Genomic DNA, 18,868 nt, shown 5'->3' on the forward strand with positions numbered 1-18,868 from the left:
TGTGAACTGTTAAGAATTTCATGGTCCATGTGAACCAGGAGATAATTGTTGAATTGAGCCGAGGAAGGGATTGTTATTGGTTCTATTTCTATATCCCCCACTTCATTCCTAAGGAAGTTGGAAAAGAGTATCTGCTTTCTGGCTGCCAGAGATAAAAGAAAATATAGTAGGTAAAAGGCACATCATTCTTCAGGGCAATGTGATTTTCTTCTTTCGGCTCTAAATTCGGAGAATTTGAGATATGGATCCTTTTACAAGATGGGTTTCTGATACGAGGAACGCTCACTAAGGGAATGAGGTCTTTAATAGAGAGTTTTCTGAAAGCTATGAAAATACCTTCATGGAGTGATTTCTTTTACTGATGTTCGGTAAGAATAGAGAGTATGACGTTACAGAGTGATTCAGGCAAACGATTTTGGCAGTGAGCAAGTGAATGAGGTCTAAGCACTGCTCGCTCATGATGGAACTGACTGTGTCAGCGGAGCTTCAGCCCCATTTCCCCTTCATGGGCACATGATGGATGAGGTGCACGTGCATAGGTCATCCCTATGGAAATGCTTAGATTTTAAAGAACTTCCCCCCGCCCCCAAAAATTCTTTTTGGAGTTTGAGTAATTTCTACTCACCTCAACCTGTCACTGTCCTCTTTGATGCCTAGTGAGTTATTCTATGGTTTCTAAAAGGCTCCCAAATCTGGTTTGAATGGTAGCCAGACTTGGGGCTAGATCTCTCAGCTGGATTTCTACATACACCCCCCCCTCCCGCCGCCACGAAATCAGAAAGTTACCTGTTCAGCTCTCATACTGTTGGATTGCTGCCATTTATAGGAGTGGTTTCCTCTATTATCAGCCATTTAAAAGGCTCTGGTACACAGTCTGATTATAAGGCTGATTCCCCTGCCATGGACCACTCTCCACTTCCAGGTTTATCAGAGCTTATTCTTAAAAATGAGGATGGCCCTTCCAGGTTGTCACCTTACCCCCAAGGACGTACTGTTTGCTTCCCTCTGCAAGATAGGGAAGCAAAGTTAAGTGATACAGAACAGGCTCATTAGTTGTTTTGTTTTGGCTCAGAGTAGGCAAGCTTACTGGTCACATCAAGTGCACTATTTTATCCCATTCTTCCCACTACCTGGATGGCCCTGTGCTAGACCCAGTAACCTCAAGAAAGCGTTTTTCTAGCTTCAAGCTGGGGTGACTGTTGGGGGAAGAGAGGCAAGGGGAAGTGAGCCATGGGGCACCACCCCGGAGGCGGGGGGGGGGGGGGCTGGCTGGCAGTTTGAGTGAAACCTCACGGAGAGCATAACAGGAAATGTAGTAGCTGATAAAGGAGTTAGAGGCCGTATAGCAGGCTGAAAACGGACTTCTTTGCTCTTAAATGTTCCAAGAAAAGCAGTTCTCTTGCTTTAAAGTATATTCTGAAGTCAGATGAGGTTGAGAAGCTGTTTTCTAGTAGAAGTAGAAAGGGAAATATTTTAGTGAAAACTTTATTATTATTTTTTTAATCGAAGCACAATGTAGACAGACATGGAAGCATTTTTAGGCAGCATCCGGGGTTCAATACTAATAGTACTTGACTGAAAACACTTCTCAGAACTTAAAGACTCGTACTTTTTGTTTACCCTTCACTTTACATTTTCTTAAGTCAGAAACATCAGAAACTTCAAACTGGAAGCTCTCTAATCTGTTTATGAAATCATACTCCTAGCAATCACGAGGTCTTTTACAAGCTGTGAAAAATAGTCTCCTGGCATCCCGGAAATCCACTTGAGAGTCCTAAACGCACAGAACCAAGTTGTTGCAAACTGCCAGAAGCAACTTTTTAGATTTCTGAATAAACACTACTTCTGTTTAATTGGTATTTGCCAACTATCAAATGTCTAGAGCTTAGGCTTCTCATCAGCTGCTGCTTACAGCTCGAAGCCACCTCTGAAAGGGTCTGCTTGGTCCAAATACACTGTCGAAGAACACGCTCCAGGCCATTTCAGGAAATTCTGTTGTGCATGAGGGTCTTTAGACATCTTAAGGAAAAGTTAAAACAGTATCAGCAATGCAACTCCATCCTTATTTTTATATTTCACAACATCTTTAAATCCAAGTAAGGAATATAGGCTAATTGTACATAAAATGGCCCTTTTATTTCCATTACTGAAAATGAAAAGGGAAGGTGATCGTTCTCAACAAGATACCTGGTTATACGGATGAAACAAGATGTGCATTGATGATTGTTGAAACTTGGTGAGGAAAAAAAGGATGCTTTATTATACAATTTCCTCTACTTTGATTCAATACAAAAGTTTTTAAAAGATGAGTTATCAAAAAAATAACTTTGTCAAAACACAGTCCAGCATTTTCCAGGTTCTGGGAAAAGATCTCACGTCAAAAAGGCATCTCATTCATCCATAGGCTGCATTGTTCAAAATGCGTCTGGAAGCAGAATTAGAACTATAAACTCCTGGTATTCTCACGCCCCCTTACAATGGTGCTTTCTTTTATGCCCCATAGATTCGTGTGACTGTGTTTCCCTCAAAGACCATAGCTCAGTATTCAGGAGTACCTTGGTGGATCATCTTAGTGGCTATACTCGCTGGGATTTTGATGCTTGCTCTCTTAGTGTTTTTACTATGGAAGGTAAGTCCTATTTGGCATTTGAGTTCTAATGACCTAAACTTTATTTCATGTTTTTTAAAAGAGTGAATTTACAGTGATAGTCTGTACATTCCTTTGTAATGCTTCCCTTTTCCCAACATTTTATTATGAAACTTTGCCAATAGAGCAAACTTGAGAATTTTACAATGAACAACTGTATATCTACCTAGTACCTGATATTTAAAAGTATATTAGTTGTATATTATAAGGAGTTTCTTAAATAAATTTAGGTGTTTTTCACATAATTTAGCATGTTTGGCAAATAACTTAAAAAATGTTAATACTTTAGCAATTTCTTCATCTAAAATTCTGAATCTAAGCCAAATTGTTGGATATCACATTAATCTGAACCTGTATCCCTGTTAATTTCAACTTCTATAAAGAAATGTTTGTGGTAGCCACTGGGGCTTGTGACAGTTGCAGCTAGATTAGGAATAGAAAAGCATGAAATTAATAACTGCATTGCAAGGGATCCTCATTGCCTCTATCAAACATGAGGAAGATCTGGGTTTAATATGATGTTCTTCATTAGAATTTGGTCCTGCAAATAAAATTAGTATCTTCTCCTTGATTTCTGCCAGTAAACAGTCTACATTATAAAAATGTGTGTAATGAGATGGATACATACTTTGTTGCCAAAGATTATGACCTGTAGAGTTTGGATTATTCTAAGTGACCAATGGAGGTTCACAGTCCCTTATCGACAATTACAAATTGCAGGATAGTCTGAAAGCTGAAAGTTCATAATGACTTATTTGGCAGCAGAACTTGACAACATGTGAAGAGAAGCTATTTATATTATTTATCCTTTATTTAATGGTTCTGCTGTGAAACTAATAATGTTTTGATTAGAGTGGCATTATGTATACAACATACTACTTTTTTAAAATGCCAAAATTCTAGATTTCTAAACCTGTCTGGTCCAGTGGATTTTGGATTAAATGCTTATGAACCTCTACCAACAGTCTCTAGGATCAAACCACCTTTCCCTTGGATCCAAGAGTATAATTGACAAGGATTCAGGATATTGTCACTTTCAAATATTGGACATTTCTTTTTTGTGTTATTTTTCCAAGTAACTTCCTTTTGCCAGTTTGAGATAATTTTCTGGTGTCCTCCAAATGTGTGATTTGGAGCTTGGTGACTGCTCATGCCAAGACTCCTCCCTGCATTGGATATTAGCCAGTCCTACCTCTGAGGTTCACTTCAGGCAGTAGGTTTCTCTGGTCAGCACAGCCAGCCATAGGAGATGCTTGGAAAATTATTTTGGCATCAAAAACTCGATCTGAAGTTTGATATTTGAGGATGGGCTTTGTGTGTGCTTTCTGGAGGAGGTCACAAGGACAGTCTTTTTCAGAGCAGGTCTTACTGGTAATCTCTAATGAGGGTGAGTCATAGCAGTGGGTTAAGAAACCCAAGCTCTATAATTTTCGGCAAATCATTTCATCTCCCTGAGGCACTGGTTTACTTTAGCTTTTTAGTAAGTGGCTTGGACTATGATCTCAGGGGTTGTTTGTAGCTCTAAAGTATCCAGAACTTGTAAGTGAACTCTAAAGTAATCAGACAACCTCTATAACCCCTACATGAAGACCATTTTTATTACTTTGATATTCTTTCTGAAAATGGACTATTTGTTTCATGTATTAAAATCATAGAACTTAAGGGCCAGAAAGGACTGGAGTTCAGTGGCCTTTAAAATTGGGTTTTGCCTATCCACATAGGTGCCAAGATTAAGCTATGGTGCAGCTAGAGCCAATATCCCCACTTCAACTAGAATCCGTTCTGATGTCATTTGCGTTAAATACCAGGATATTGCATAGGGTTTTGTTTAGAGGTAAAGAGAAAAATCCTTCAGGCTGGTCCAGTCACCTTCATTTTGCTAACAAGGATGCTCATGCCTGTGGATATTAAGAATGTTGCCAAGCTAGAAGCAGGACCAGGACTCTTGGTTCCTGGTTCATTCCTTCACCTAACCCTATTTATCAGTATGTGTTACTGAAAGTTGGCTGGGTGTGTTCACTGTGTATTAAATGGAGGGAGTCACAAGTAGATGTCAAGATGAAGGGTTTGGATCAGTGCTGCCCAGTAAAACTTTTTGTGATAATGGAGATTTTCTGGAGCTGCACTATGCAGTGAGACACACGTGGCTTACTGAGCATTTGGAATGTGGCTGTTGCAACTAAGGTATTTTTAAATTTGAATACCCACATGTAGTTAGTAGTTACCATACTGTACAAAACAGATCTAGATTTTTACCTTAATGAGTTGCCAGACTAGGAAACAGAATTTTCCAGGAGGGCAGATTTATTTTACCAAGCTATATTTCAAAGGGCAGTTCCACAGCCTTACGAACAAGTAAATAGAAAAAGTCCTCCCTCTTTGGATGAAGGAAATTATAGTAAAAAGTGGAATTACACCTCTGTGTTGATTTAGAGTGACCTAACCTGAGGAGCATAGGTTCCTACCACTTAAGGGTTACCTGGTGGTTCAGAATTTGGGAAAACGACAGCAATCATTCTTTCATGATGGTGTATTCGAATTTATATTTGCCCACAAATCCAAAGGCCTCAAGTAGATGGTGGTAGTTATATAAAACTTACTGTGAAAGATAGCAAACTTCTTTGTCACAGAAAAACTGCAGAAGTCAATCTTTTGCCTATTTTAGAGTTCATATTCTCCTGCATGAAGAAACCATCCAAAGCTTCAGTCAGATGGGTATATGATTTTCCTTTTAGGATTTTTTTTGTCCTCAGGATTTCGGTTACAGATAGAAAAATCAATTAGCTGATTAACGTCATCCATATAAGTATTTGACCAGAGACCCATGGTAGTCAGGTTGGTTCGGTTGCCGTCACAGTATGACATAGCGTGGTGGCTGTTCAGTTCTGGTTGATCCATAAGTGGTCTCTCTGTAATAAGCTATAACTAGAAAACGGGTTACAATCTAAGATTTTTCTTTTGTTTAGCTCTTATACACAAAACTGTAAAACTGACTAAATACCTTGCTTCCTTATAGTGTGGTTTCTTCAAGAGAAATAAGAAAGATCATTATGATGCCACCTATCACAAGGCTGAGATCCATGCTCAGCCATCTGATAAAGAGAGGCTTACTTCTGATGCCTAGTATTGATCTGCTTCTGTAATTGGTAATTGATCAATGTTTTTAATTGCTAGCTGTGGGACCTGCTAGGCTTGTGGTGGCTAACGTTAAGAGCAACAGCTTGCTGTGTGTGTCCCATTAACAGATGTTTCCAAATGTCCACACTGGCTTGCCTTGCTTGGATTTATTTTATTTCACTTGAAAGCTCAGTTTTGTTTTGTTTTTTTAGAAATGCACAAAAAATCTTTTGTTGCAGGTGAGTTATTTTTGTGTTGTTAAACATCACCCACAGCAAGGAAGATGATTGGAATCGTTGTACACACAAAAAGAGGCATCAGACCTCCCTAGTAGCCCAGTTTGCTAGGCTGTTGTCAATCCCAGTATGTAGCATCCCACTTGGAATTTCAAAGATGAATAAGAAATCATTGCAGATTTCTTGTCCACTTTGGGATTTCCCACAGATAGAAGCTTGTGTTGACTGCCTAATTAACCTGTTGCATGTTGGAAACATTGTGTTTCTCTTGATGGAAGGCTTTCTCACTATCCTTTTTGATCTTGCTATAAAGTGATGGGGGAAGGCTTGGAATGCTTTTGTTGCTCAGTAATTGTTTATGCTAGCTAAGCATGCAACTTCCTTTTCCTGCATATCTACTACAGGTCAAAAACCATTACAACAAACTATGACTGTTGACCTGGTGGACATGAGGGCCAATTTCAGAAAATGGTTCTTTACCAAAGTGACCTTCATTATACAAAATTCTAATATAAAAATGCTCTGGACAGTTAGGTTTCAAATATGTTGTAATGGAGTTTGACCTTGTTTCATGTTCCTAGAGATTTTATTCAACTTTGGGTCTCGGTTGATTTTTAAGTTCGTGTTTTGCTTCTCTAGTTTGTAAATCCATGGAAACAGGAATTGGTGGTAATTCCTTTTTCGATTTCTGTGGGCACAAGAGGATGGAATTACTCCTGTAATCCCTTTCCATGGCACTGTCACGATGAATCCCAGCCTTTCCATTTCAGTCCTACATACCACCCTTGATTTCCTTTTTTAAATGAAGAGCCACATTTTGTAATAGTATTTTGGCTTTTTTGCACAAAATAAAGGAGTCCATGTGGAAATGGCCTTAGAACAAAACTTCTTTCTTGGTCCATTTTTCCTAATGATTTAGTGATGACTGAATCTAATTTCACTTTGCCCCATGCCATTTTTATAACCTCATTCAACATAAATGTTCTGTTCCTGTTAAATGATACACATTGACCATTCATTCCAAGTATCTTCCTCATCCTCCTCCTAGCTGCATTTTTAAATCAAAAACACATATTTTCCATGAAACATATATTTTATTCATTTGAAAAATTCAGTTTGATTAAAAAATTTCCTGATATGTTCTCAATAAAAATCTACTTTGGGTCAGATTGAATATTTTTAAAAAATGAATAAAATATATATTCATTAATAATTTAAGTGTAAATGTCTTCTGCAAAAGAAAATATGAAGGTTGCTCTGAAATTCAATGGGATACTTTCCTCAAGTTCTTTGCAGTACATGATTGACTTTATTATAGGACATAGTTGCTATGTGACTAATTAATGAAACAGCTTAATAATTTGGAAGCACAACAGGAAATCCAGGCAGTGTAAATTGCCTTGTAGCTAATGAGAGATGTGTACTTAGCCTCAGGGGACAGAAGATTCTTAAACTGACTCGTTTGAACACTGGCATATTCAAATAATAATTGGCAAAATATTTGTGATTTGATTCCATTTTGTTAGTGGAAGAGAGGCATGATGAAATAATCTTTAGTTTGTGGCCTTTAAAAAGATTGTTCTTTAAATTAAAATTAATCTGAAAATGAGATCTTTTTAATATAGTGTTGTGATTATAAAAAAATGGAAGCACGGTTCCATAACTGAAATTGTTAGTAAAGAGCTAGCTTACTACATTGTTACAAAATGTAAAGGTAAGATGGAAAAACAGACTTTTCTTCTAGTTTCACAGCTGTCTTCTCTTTTCTTTATCCCCACTGGCTGTTGTGTCTTTTCAACCTACTAGTTCCTTAATAGAAACCATGTGGTTTTTTTTCCTTCATCCAAAGGTAGGCGTAGCTGAACAGAAAGCTTAGACGTTCCCATTTTGTGCACTTGCTTTTCTTGCGGTACTTAATTTGTTTCTGCTTCTCTCTCCCCTCGGTCAGTGCGGATTCTTTAAACGCTCTAGGTACGACGATAGCGTTCCCCGCTACCATGCTGTGAGGATCCGGAAGGAAGAGCGGGAGATCAAAGATGAAAAATACATCGATAACCTTGAAAAAAAACAGTGGATCACAAGGTGGAATGAAAATGAAAGCTACTCCTAAAAGGGGCCCAGAAAAGCTTCACAGTACCCAAACTGCTTTTCCCCCACTAACTCAGAAATCTAAGTGGACTTACAAGCCTGCTCCATACCTGAATATTACTTTCAGACAGACTACGCACGGTCCGAACTTACAGCTTTCACCGTGGATGCTGTCGTGTAGCCTGAGGCTCCCCGGGCTTGCACAGCTGCATTTAAGACTGTTGGAGTGGAGTTTGCTTTAACTGCCTTCATTTAACTTTCCGGGTTGCCTTTGTTTTCGGTGTGGCTGCCTGGCATGTGCCGGGGCCGGCCGTCCTCAGTGGCTCAGCCTCTGCACCCCTTCTTCCCCTAGGCCCGGGCCGTCGGGGTGGCTGCATTTCAATGCCGAGTGCTCTCTGAAGTGAAATGTGCAATAGGTGATGTGGCCATCCTGCCGTCTTTTCCCAGATGTGTGAATCCTCCTCACACCACACAACATCCTGGTCTCACCCTTCCTGTTCACTAAAACACACGGCTGCAACAGACTTGAATGCTAGGTATACTTACTTGTATATGGTATTTATTTTTTTCTTTTTTACAAACCATTTTGTTATTGACAGGCCAAAGATTCTCCAGTTTACCCTTCCAGTTGGATTAAACAACCAGAATGTGGTTTGAATTTAGGGCACACACACAAAAAATCCTTTATAAGTTATTACGTCTCCCTTCATGACAGCCCTCACCCCCTTCCTCCAGACCCAGACTGTTTCAGAAATAGGATTTAACCGTAAGATGTTTAATTCTTATCAGACAGTGCATATTTTTGAGTTCAGAGCTCTGTGTGAGATCTGCATACTTTGTGCTGTAACTTTCAGGATCTTTCAGAAATGAGGGGTTGGTTTGTTGAACTTCGGCACAGTGTAGGCCCTGCTGCAAATACTGAAGAAAGGGCTGGTGCCTACGGTGGGTCCAAATGGATCCAGCGTGAGGCTACTGAGTATCTGATACCAGAAGTCAGAACATCATGGCTTTTACGTTTTTAAATGTTACTGGAATCATTTAATCAGTGAGTCAGTGTTCTGGTTTTTGCTTTGTTTCCTCCTGCCCTATATTCCCCAAAATTACTTTGGGACTGCGCTACCATTTTAAATGTAAAAATTAAGTGGCAGAGGAGGAAAACATTTCTACACATTCAAGAGACACTGAATAGATAGGAAATCTGAATTTTTAAAAATTTACTTCAAAATGTTATATGGGGCATAACAGCAAACAGGTGCTAATTTGTTTGGATCTAGTATAAGCAGTATCTCAATCTTTCAGGACAAAATACAACTGTATGTGCCATTGTTGCTTCGGAGCTTGGTTTGTTTTCTTTTCAGAAATCGTACGCCCTTAAGATACTACGGACATTATTTTCATTGTACCTTGGAATTTTCATTCACAAAGATAGTTTTACAAACGATACTTTGTTTACAAAAATTTCTCTAAAACAGGTCATACCAGTGTTGAAATCTCCGTTTCTTGCTTAGGTAGGTAACTTGTAACCGAATGCACAGGCTTTATGGGTTGCCAAGCAGCTGATATTTTGAAAGTGTCTATAGACCTTTGTTGTTAAAAAAAAAAAAAGAAAAAAAAAAAAAAAGTCCTAAAAGGGAGGGAGGAGGTGGAGGGCTGGTTCAACAACAAAGAATGTAATGGTGTTTGTTAAAAACGTCATCTCAAGTCAAGTCACTGGTCTGTTTGCATTTGATACATTTTAATACTAACTAGCACTGTAAAATTATGATTAGAAAATACCTGTGGATATTTGTATGAAAGTGTGAAATAAATTTTTTTATGAAAGTGTTCATTGCTTAGTAACACAACATATATGTGAAACAAACTCTAAAATTATAAAAAACCTGAATTGCTTTTTTTATTTTATGGAGCCAAACTCAAGTTTTTGATATTTTCTGTGATTGAGGGTTTTTTTTTTTTTTCCCCTTTGGGCTCTATTGCACAGTTGATGTCAAAAGAAAATGATCTTAAAGATGGTTTTATTCAAGATACCTACAAACTGGGAGATGTCATTTAGCAATGATACCATGGTGTGAAGAGTAAGAGTTCTTATGGCAAAGTTGCTTTCTTCTGAGAAGATATTTTGGATGTGAGCGCAGTTCGGCTGTGACATTACTGATCGCCAAGGACTGATTTGGCAGAACTGACTGGCCTGAAAATATTTTCTTCACCAAAGGATTTTGTTTGTTTAGATTTAAGCAATTTTATGAGCTTTCTCTAGCTGGATTATCACAATCTAATAAATGAAAATAAGGCATGTATATAGAGCTCAGATAATATAGCATGCCCTATCTTGAATAAATTTCCAATGCAAAATGTCTTATCTGTCTAGTAACTTAAGTAACGGTTTTCTACCATACTTGGTATTATATAGTGAATCTTAGTCTTCTTAGTTTTTTGAAGATCAGACTGGTTTTGCCACCCAAAGAAATGTGATGGGTATTTTAATGACAGACCAGTGTGAATGAACTTTTATTCACAGTCCCATGGACCTACCCAGATTAAGGACTAGAATATGTAACCACCATAATTGTTCAAAGTGTCTTGGCTAGGGCATACATGACCTGTGCTGGACGTCATGGCAATGGCTTTATGTGATTCTATCCCTTGCTCTCCTTCTTAAAAAATCCTGCAGGAATGCCCAGGAGTGACAGTAGTCGATAAATAGGAATATCCTTGGATCCATTTACAAACATTGACATGTTGTTGCTGGTTACAGATCATTTGCCACAGTCTCACAATGGGTCATGCCCTTGGGGCTGAGACTATTTCAGAATATGGGGTAGATGTACGTGGTAATGCTTTAAATTGTCCAGACCACGGAAGTAAGGGTAAGATCAAGACTTCTACCCTAAATGAAAACATCTTAATGAGACCTGATCTCTGGCACTCTACCCCATGAAAGGACAATGTGGAAAAACAGACTGGGATTAATAGATTTTGTTCTAAAGGAAGAAGAGAGTGAAATATTCTAGGTGGCTGGGTTCCACATACATACAACCTGAGGGCTGAGAAAAGAGGAATGTATGAAAGTTGTGACCAGGAGGGGTAGCATAAAGTAAATGGTTAAAGGCAGTTCCTTAAGACCAAAAGGGTCTAATCATGGTTCAACCACTGAGGAAAAGACAAGGTTCAAAGAGATGAAGAAAATGAACTTCAGAATGATTTCAAAACAGCTACCACAAAAAAGCCAATAAGCTGGGTTCTTCCAGTAGCTCCTGCTTATGGTCACATGGCAAGTGTTTTTTTTCTCTTGTACCTTTAAAAAACAGGTTTTGCTGACTCTGAAAGCATCTGGCCCAGCTGTTAGGATGGGGGAAGCAGTGAGTAGCAGTGGCTGAGGCCAGGTCTGCAGAGGCATTAACCCAACAGACCCGTCTAGAAGGAAAGTTGTAAAGGGATTCATGGTTAAAATCCTCTAAGACAGAAATCAGAAAAAAACTAGTCGAGTACAGTGCAAGGGTGGGCCATGTGCCACACAGTGCATAACTAACCAGGGAGTGGTTAATGAGGACACTGGAGTGAAGGAGTTAAGTGCCGTTTCTGTAGATCAGCAGGGCTTAAGGGCCTCTGTCATCTCTTCACCCTCTCCCCAAAGCCATCTTAGACTGCTCCGTGGAAATGGGCAGCGACAGACCCATGTTAGCAGAGGTCAGATAAAATTTTACTATTCATACTTCTAGAACATTCACAAAGTCTCAACCTACAGGGATAGCATGTACTTCTTTCATTATCCAGAGCTTAGCACATAAGTATTCAATTCACCAATAACCAGTAGATAGATGTGAGTGTTCTGTTATTGTGAGGTGTACCTGGGTGGCTCAGTCGGTTGAGCGTCCGACTCTTGGTTTCAGCTCATGGTCATGAGATCCAGCTCTGTGTCGAGCTCCACACTCAGCGGGGAGTCTGCTTGAGATTCTCTCTCCCTCTGCCCTTCCCCCCCATGCACTCTCTCTCTCTCTCAAATCTTGATGAAAGATCCTGTCATTGTGAAAGAGACAGATGTAGTTTAATAGACAGATGAATGGATAAAGAAGATGTGGTATATATGTTCTATGGAGTATTATGCAGCCATAAAAAAAAGATTGCCATTTGTGACAACATGGATGGAACCAGAGGGCATAATGCTAAGTGAGGTAAGTCAGAGAAAGATACCATATGATTTCACTTGCATGTGGAATATAAAAAACAAAGCAAACAAAGTAGAAACAGACACATAAACACACAGAACAAACTGGTGGTTGCCAGAGGGGAGAGGGGTGTGGAGAGGAAACAAGAAAACAGTGAAGGGGAGTGGGAGGGACAGGCTTTCAGTTTGGGAATGGATAAGTCACAGGGATGAAAGATACAGCAGAGGGAATACAGTCGATAATGTAACAGCATTTTATGGTGACAAATGGCAGCTATACTGGTGTTGAATGCGACAATGTATAGAGTTGTCTGATTACTATGTTGTACAGATGTAACTAATGTAACACCATGTGTTAACTACACTTCAATAAAAAACAAGGGGTGCCGGCTGGCTCAGTTAAGTGTTCGATTCTTGGTTTCGACTCAGGTCATGATCTCAGGGTAGTGAGATCGAGCCCTGTGTCAGTCTCCACACTCGGGGTGGAGCCTGCTTAAGATTCTCTCCCTCTGCCCCTCACCATCTCTAAAAACAACCCCAAATTCTCTATTACTACAGTCCTCCCCTCCCCAACACCTTTCATATGACCTGTAAGAATGAGAGAGGGTCTTAACAAAAGTACTATTTTCTTTTGACATAGTCATTTTTTGGTATAAGCATGCAATAGTTTGAGTTTCCTCATTATGTGAAGCTATTTATAACTCATTTATTTACACATTCATTAGTTGTAGAGTAGTCTTATAGTACCCATTATAGGCCAAGGGTCTGTGGAAGGGGATGGAGATACAGAAGTTAACACAGACATGATTCTTGCTTTTGTGGAACTTAAGTGATAACTAATATTTAATTTAAAAAAAATGGTTGGGCATCACAATAGCTAATTTATTTGTACTTTTAAATATAAAATCCACTGCCATTTGTCTACGTACTGATATCACTTATCATATCTTACATAGAAGGGACCAAAAATCATAATCACAATTTGTGAAAAAGTTGATCCAAAGGAGTAAAATAACGTAATGGTTGCTTTCAGTAGGAATTACTTTGTGTTCTTTTCCTTTCTTTTAACTCTATCAGTGTGTAATAAAACACTGGAATACTTAAAAGACTCTAAGAAAAAATTTTAAATAAAACAACAGATGGTATGGTCAAACACAGATGAATCGACTTTAAGTAGAATTTAAAATCTTGCATTATGATATAAACGGTTAACATATAAGGTCAGTACCTGATCCTATGTGGTGAACCTGTCTCCAGAACCAGCCCCAATCCCAGAAAATTTGGAATAGTCACTCTCGACCTGGGCTATGCACGTATGAATTTCTAAGGAACATTTAAGAAAAAAGCCCAATGCCTAGACTGCGTGCCAGACTGACCCTATTAGAATCTCAGGGTGGGATGCACGCATCAGTGCTGCTGAAGGATCCTAGGGGACTCAAAATGCAACTTAGGTTGACAGTTGCTTAGGAGGTCGATGGATGCCCTCCATGTGGAAATGCCTCCTTTCTGCTTGTGGTGTTTCTAATGCACCAGTAACGAGAGCTGAGAAGCTAGAGGCATGCTTGCCATAAAGAGAGAGGGCGAGTGGGTAGGGTGTATAAGAGCAAGGCTCGAGTCACACTGCTGAGTGCGAATTAGCTTCACCTCTTAGGATATAACCTGGTGAGTCACTGATATGTTTGTGCCCCAGTTTCCTCACCTGTAAAATAGGATTGATAATAGGAATCTCATAGGTTCTTGTAAGGAGTAAAGGAAACTATTTCAAAGGGCTCCTTAAATATTTTTATAATTACTCTTGTTATATAGAATCGTAAGACGTTAAGGTAGGAAGGAGGTATAGAAATCTAGTTCTACTTCCTCATTTCACAGATAGGGAGACACAATGTCTTTTAATTCTTTTTGTCTCACTCTTCAATGTCTATCATACTTACTAGTGGGTGTTCTAGCTCCAACCTGCAAACTTAAGTATCTTTAACTGACTATAAAATACTAAGAACCAAACTCTTGAATTTCAACTCCTTATCAACATAGGTCACGACAAGATTGACCTTATTTCTGTTAAATTGTGTCTTAGCCCTTAATACAATGACTGGAATGCAGGTTGGGGCATGTGCACAAAGTCAGAGTGTAGGCATCTTGAAACTGCTTTGTACTGATTCTGGATTTTGTTTCTGACATGGAAGAATGTAAAAGGAGCAGATTCTTTTTTAAAATGCTTCCTCAGTTCTTTACACACACTATCAATTCTTTGGTTTCCTTTAGTGGGAAGGTGCCCTACAGTTTTGTTGCTTATATTACCTTTACTGCTATGCAGAAGAGGAAATGCTCACAGAGCCCAGCTTGTGCTTGACTTACATCATGAACATGAAAAATTAGAAACTTATTATTGGAAGAACAGCTTGAAAACTCCCATTTCTCCCTCCCACATGTCATAATGCACTGACTGAAAGACCCATTAAAGGCAAAAAACAAAAAAGGGCCCTTTCTCCTAGGAAGACAGGTTCTGTTTGACTCCAAGGTGTCATCAAATGACTCACAGACCTGAAGTTCTAGGGCACCTGCCTAACAGAGAAAACCCCCCCCCTGGTTAGGAAGTCTCCATCAGCAGAGCAACTAAGAGCAGCCCTCCTCACACGGTGACATGCCAAGAATCACCTGGGGGTCTTGTGAAGATACAGGTTCTGATTTAGGCAGTCTGCAACAGAGCCTAAGGGTCAACATTTCTAACAAGATCCACGTGCTGCAAAGCTGCGGGTCCATGGCTTACACTGTGGGGAGGAAGGGGCTCCGGGGTCCATCTCCGCCCAAGTCACTTCTCTGCCACTTCCTACTTGTCTGACCTTGGACAAATATACTCACCCCTGACTTCCAGGGAAGATGGCAGAGGAGGAGTATCCCAGCCTCACCTTGTCCCACAGACACAACTAGCTAACACCCACATCAGTGTATATAACCAAGAAAACAACCCAAAGATTGGCAGAACAGACTCCACTGCTAAATGTAGAGAAGAGGCCACACTGAAGAAGGCAGGAAGGGTAGAGACACTGGGGCGGGGGGATGTTAAACAGACCTGCATGAGGTTCGCTGGAGAGAGGGACCCATGGGTATGGGGAAGGGAGGCAAACAGACTACCACACCAGAGAGCCCGCACAGAGAAGACAATCCCTATAACATTCGGCTTTGAAAGTGAGAGAGGCTGAATTTAGTGAGTTCTTACAATCAGCAGGACTTAAAGCCTGGAATTTTAAAAATCAGTGCTCTTGATTCTGGGAGACCCCAGAGGGTGACAGGAAGCTGAGTCCCTGCTCTTAAGGAGACAGCATGACAAAAAGCCTGTGGAGAAACATAAAGAACAGTTTGAAAAATGCCTGGGATATAAGGGAGAGTTATTTACTAATCTCACAGCATGTCCCACAAGGGCAGGTTTGCTGTGGCACTTCTCCAGTAACGAAGGAGCTGGCAAGCACCACCCGATGCCCCAGCATAAAGTCATGGCCATCTGCGGGCAACAGTGCAGTGCCAACATTCACTACTTCACTTGCTTACACCAAGCCCTGTGTTTGGTGGGTTCTCAGTCCTGGCAGCAGTGGTGGTGGGCCCTGCAGAAGCTCAAGGCACACTTTATTAAAATTGTGTGCCCTGCCCAGGTGTGCTCTGCGGATCTTCCCAGTCCAGCCCTGGTCCTGGCCTCAGCAGGTCTCATTTTGTAAGCAGACTGGTGCAAACTTTGTTAAAACTGTGTGTCCCATCCCAGCTGGGGACAAAACATTGGCCACAACAAGCAAAGAGAGCCTCTGCAGACACCTGGACTGAAGGAAAAAGCACCCAGAACACAACAGCAGAGCACATGCAATACACACAGGAGACACCCCCCTTCTTGTGGATTTTGGTACATGGGGGACACTGCACTGAAGGGCACTATAGGACTGCTTCATCAGGCCATTACTTTCAAGAGGAGATGTAGCTGACTTTCCTAACAGTGAGACAAAATGAGGAGACAGAGGAATATGTCCCAAAGAACGAACAGGACCAAAGCACAAAAGACCTAAGCAACACCGATGTAAGTAATACGCCTGAGAGAGAATTTAAAGTAATGATTGTAAAGATACCCACTGGACTTGAGAAAAGAGTGGAGGACATCAGTGAGACCCTTAACACAGAGATAAAAAAGAACCAATCAGAGATGAGGAAGACAATAAATAAAATTAAAAATACACTTGATGTAATAAATAGCAGGGTAGAGAAAGCAGAGGAATGAATAATCTGGAAGACAGAGTAATGGAAAGTAATAAAGATGAGCAGGTGAGAGAAAAAAACTGCAGAATGAGAATGTACTTAGGGAACTTACTAACTCCATCAAGTGTAATAACATTCACATTATAAGGATCCCAGAAGGAGAAAGAGAGGAGGGGGCAGAAAATTTATTTGAAGAAATAATAGCCAAAAACTTCCCCAATGTGGGGAAGGAAACAGATATCCAAATCCAGGAGGCCAGAGATGCCCCAACAAAATCAACCCAAGGAGGTCCACACCACAACATATAGTAGTTAAAATGGCAAAAAGAAGTGATAGAGAATTTTAGAAACAGCAAGAGAAAAGAAGACAATTACATACAAGGGAATCTTCACAAGGCTATCAGTGGATTTTTCAGCGGAAACTTTGTAGGCTAGAAGAAAGTGGCAAGATACAAGGTGCTGAAAGGAAAAATAATCTGCAGCCAAGAATAGTCTATCCAGCAAGGCTATCATTCAGAATAGAAGCAGAGATAAAGAGCTTCTCAGACAGTCAAAAGCTAAAAGAGTTCATGACCAATAAATCAGCCCTATAAGAAATGTTAAAGGGGACTCTGAGTGAAAAGGAAAGACCATAAGTAAGAAAAACAGGAAAAAAAGATGCGGTAAACACACACACACACACACACACACACACACACACACACAGACACACACACACACAATGGAATATTACTCAGCCACAAAAAAGAAGGAAATCTTGTCATTTACAATGATGTGGCTGGAGCTAGAGAGTATTATGCTAATAAGTCAGTCAGAGAAAGACAAATACCATATGATTTCACTCATATGTGGAATTTAAGACTCAAAACAGATGAACATGGGTGGGGGGGGGGGAAGAGTCAAACCAGAAAACAGATTCTTAACTACAGAGAACAAACTGAGTGTTACTGGAGAGGAGGTGGGCAGGGGGATAGGTTAAATGGGTGATGGGTATTAAGGAGGGCACTCATTGTGATGAGTACTGGGTGTTGTATGTAAGTGATGAATCACTAAATTCTACACCTGAAACTAATATTACACTATATGTCAACTGACCGGAATTTAAATAAAGACTTCAAAAAAAGAAAAGAAGGAAACACAAAAGTAGTAAAAATAAGCATATCTGTAAAATTAGGTCAACAGACTCACAGAATAAAAGGATGTAAAGTATGACACCATATACCTAAAACATGGGGGAGGGGAGTACAGAATGGGTTCAAACTTACCAATTTAATATAAACTACTATATGCACGAGCTGTTACATGCAAACCTAATGGTAACCACAAATCAAAAACCACTACTAAATATGCAAAAAACAAAGAGAAAGGAATCCAAATATATCACTAAAGAAAGCCAGCAAACTGAAAGAGAGCAAGAGAAGAAAGGATCAGAGAAGAACTACAAAAACAACCACAAAACAGGTAACAAAATGGTAATAGATATGTATCTATCAATACTTACTTTGAATGCAAATGGAATAAACACTCCAATCAAAAGACATAGGGTGACAAAATGGATGATAAAAACAACACTCATTTATATGTTGCCTACAAGAGACTCATTTCAGACCTAAAGAGACATGCAAATTGAAAGTGAGGGAATGGAGAAACATTTATCATGCAAAGGGATGTCAAAAGAAAGCTGGGCTAGTCATACTTATATCGGACAAAACAGACTTTAAAACAAAGACTGTAACAAGAGACAAAGGAGGACAAAATATAATAATAAAGGAGACAATCCAATAAGATGATTTAACAATTTTAAGTATTTATGTACCCAAAATGGGAGTACCCAAATACATAAAACAGTTAATAACAAACATAAAGGAACTAATTGAGAGTAATACAATAATAGTAAGGGACTTTAAAACCCCACTTCTATCAAAGGACAGATCATCCAAACAGAAAATCAACAAGGAAACAGTGGCTTTGAAAGACATACGGGACCAGAGGGATTTAACAGATATATTCAGAACATTCTATCCTAAGACAGCAGAATACACATTCTTTTCAAGTACACACAGAACATTCTCCAGAAGAGATCACATATTAGGCCACAAAACAACTCCTGACAAATTCAAAAAGATCGAAGTCTTTTCTTTTTTTTTTTTTTTTTTTAAGATTTAGTTATTTATTTATTTGAGAGAGAATGAGAGACAGAGAGCATGAGAGGGAGGAGGGTCAGAGGGAGAAGCAGACTCCCCGCTGAGCAGGGAGCCCGATGCGGGACTCGATCCCGGGACTCCAGGATCATGACCTGAGCCGAAGGCAGTCGCTTAACCAACTGAGCCACCCAGGCGCCCGATCGAAGTCTTTTCTGACCACAATGCTATGAAACTAC

The 18,868-nt window shown here is 39.7% G+C and overlaps 1 protein-coding gene and 1 long non-coding RNA gene across 6 annotated transcripts in view; one reads left to right on the top strand and one right to left on the bottom strand.

Annotated features, from left to right (window-relative positions):
- The window catches only part of ITGA6 (integrin subunit alpha 6), a 76,571-nt gene extending 63,920 nt beyond the window's left edge, over nt 1–12,651 (top strand). For 3 of the 5 annotated variants that reach the window (XM_078070998.1, XM_036105516.2, XM_036105518.2), the window contains 2 exons: nt 2,504–2,629; nt 7,949–12,651. In XM_078070998.1, coding sequence (XP_077927124.1) covers nt 2,504–2,629; nt 7,949–8,110 — 288 coding nt within the window. In that variant the 3' untranslated portion in view covers nt 8,111–12,651. Of the gene's footprint in view, nt 1–2,503; nt 2,630–5,663; nt 5,794–7,948 lie in introns of those variants that run through there. The other 2 variants (XR_013447211.1, XM_078070997.1) reach the window with 2 other exon arrangements.
- LOC118544007 (uncharacterized) overlaps nt 1–18,868 on the bottom strand; it is a 198,556-nt gene that overhangs the window by 3,288 nt on the left and 176,400 nt on the right. The window contains exons 11-13 of the long non-coding RNA XR_013447212.1: nt 1,913–8,056; nt 1,294–1,447; nt 787–1,005 (exon numbers count right to left, since the gene is read on the bottom strand). This is a non-coding gene — a long non-coding RNA (uncharacterized LOC118544007). The remainder of the gene's footprint in view (nt 1–786; nt 1,006–1,293; nt 1,448–1,912; nt 8,057–18,868) is intronic.

Source organism: Halichoerus grypus, chromosome 4 (assembly GCF_964656455.1).
Source record: "Halichoerus grypus chromosome 4, mHalGry1.hap1.1, whole genome shotgun sequence".
Taxonomy (NCBI): Eukaryota; Metazoa; Chordata; class Mammalia; order Carnivora; family Phocidae; genus Halichoerus; species Halichoerus grypus.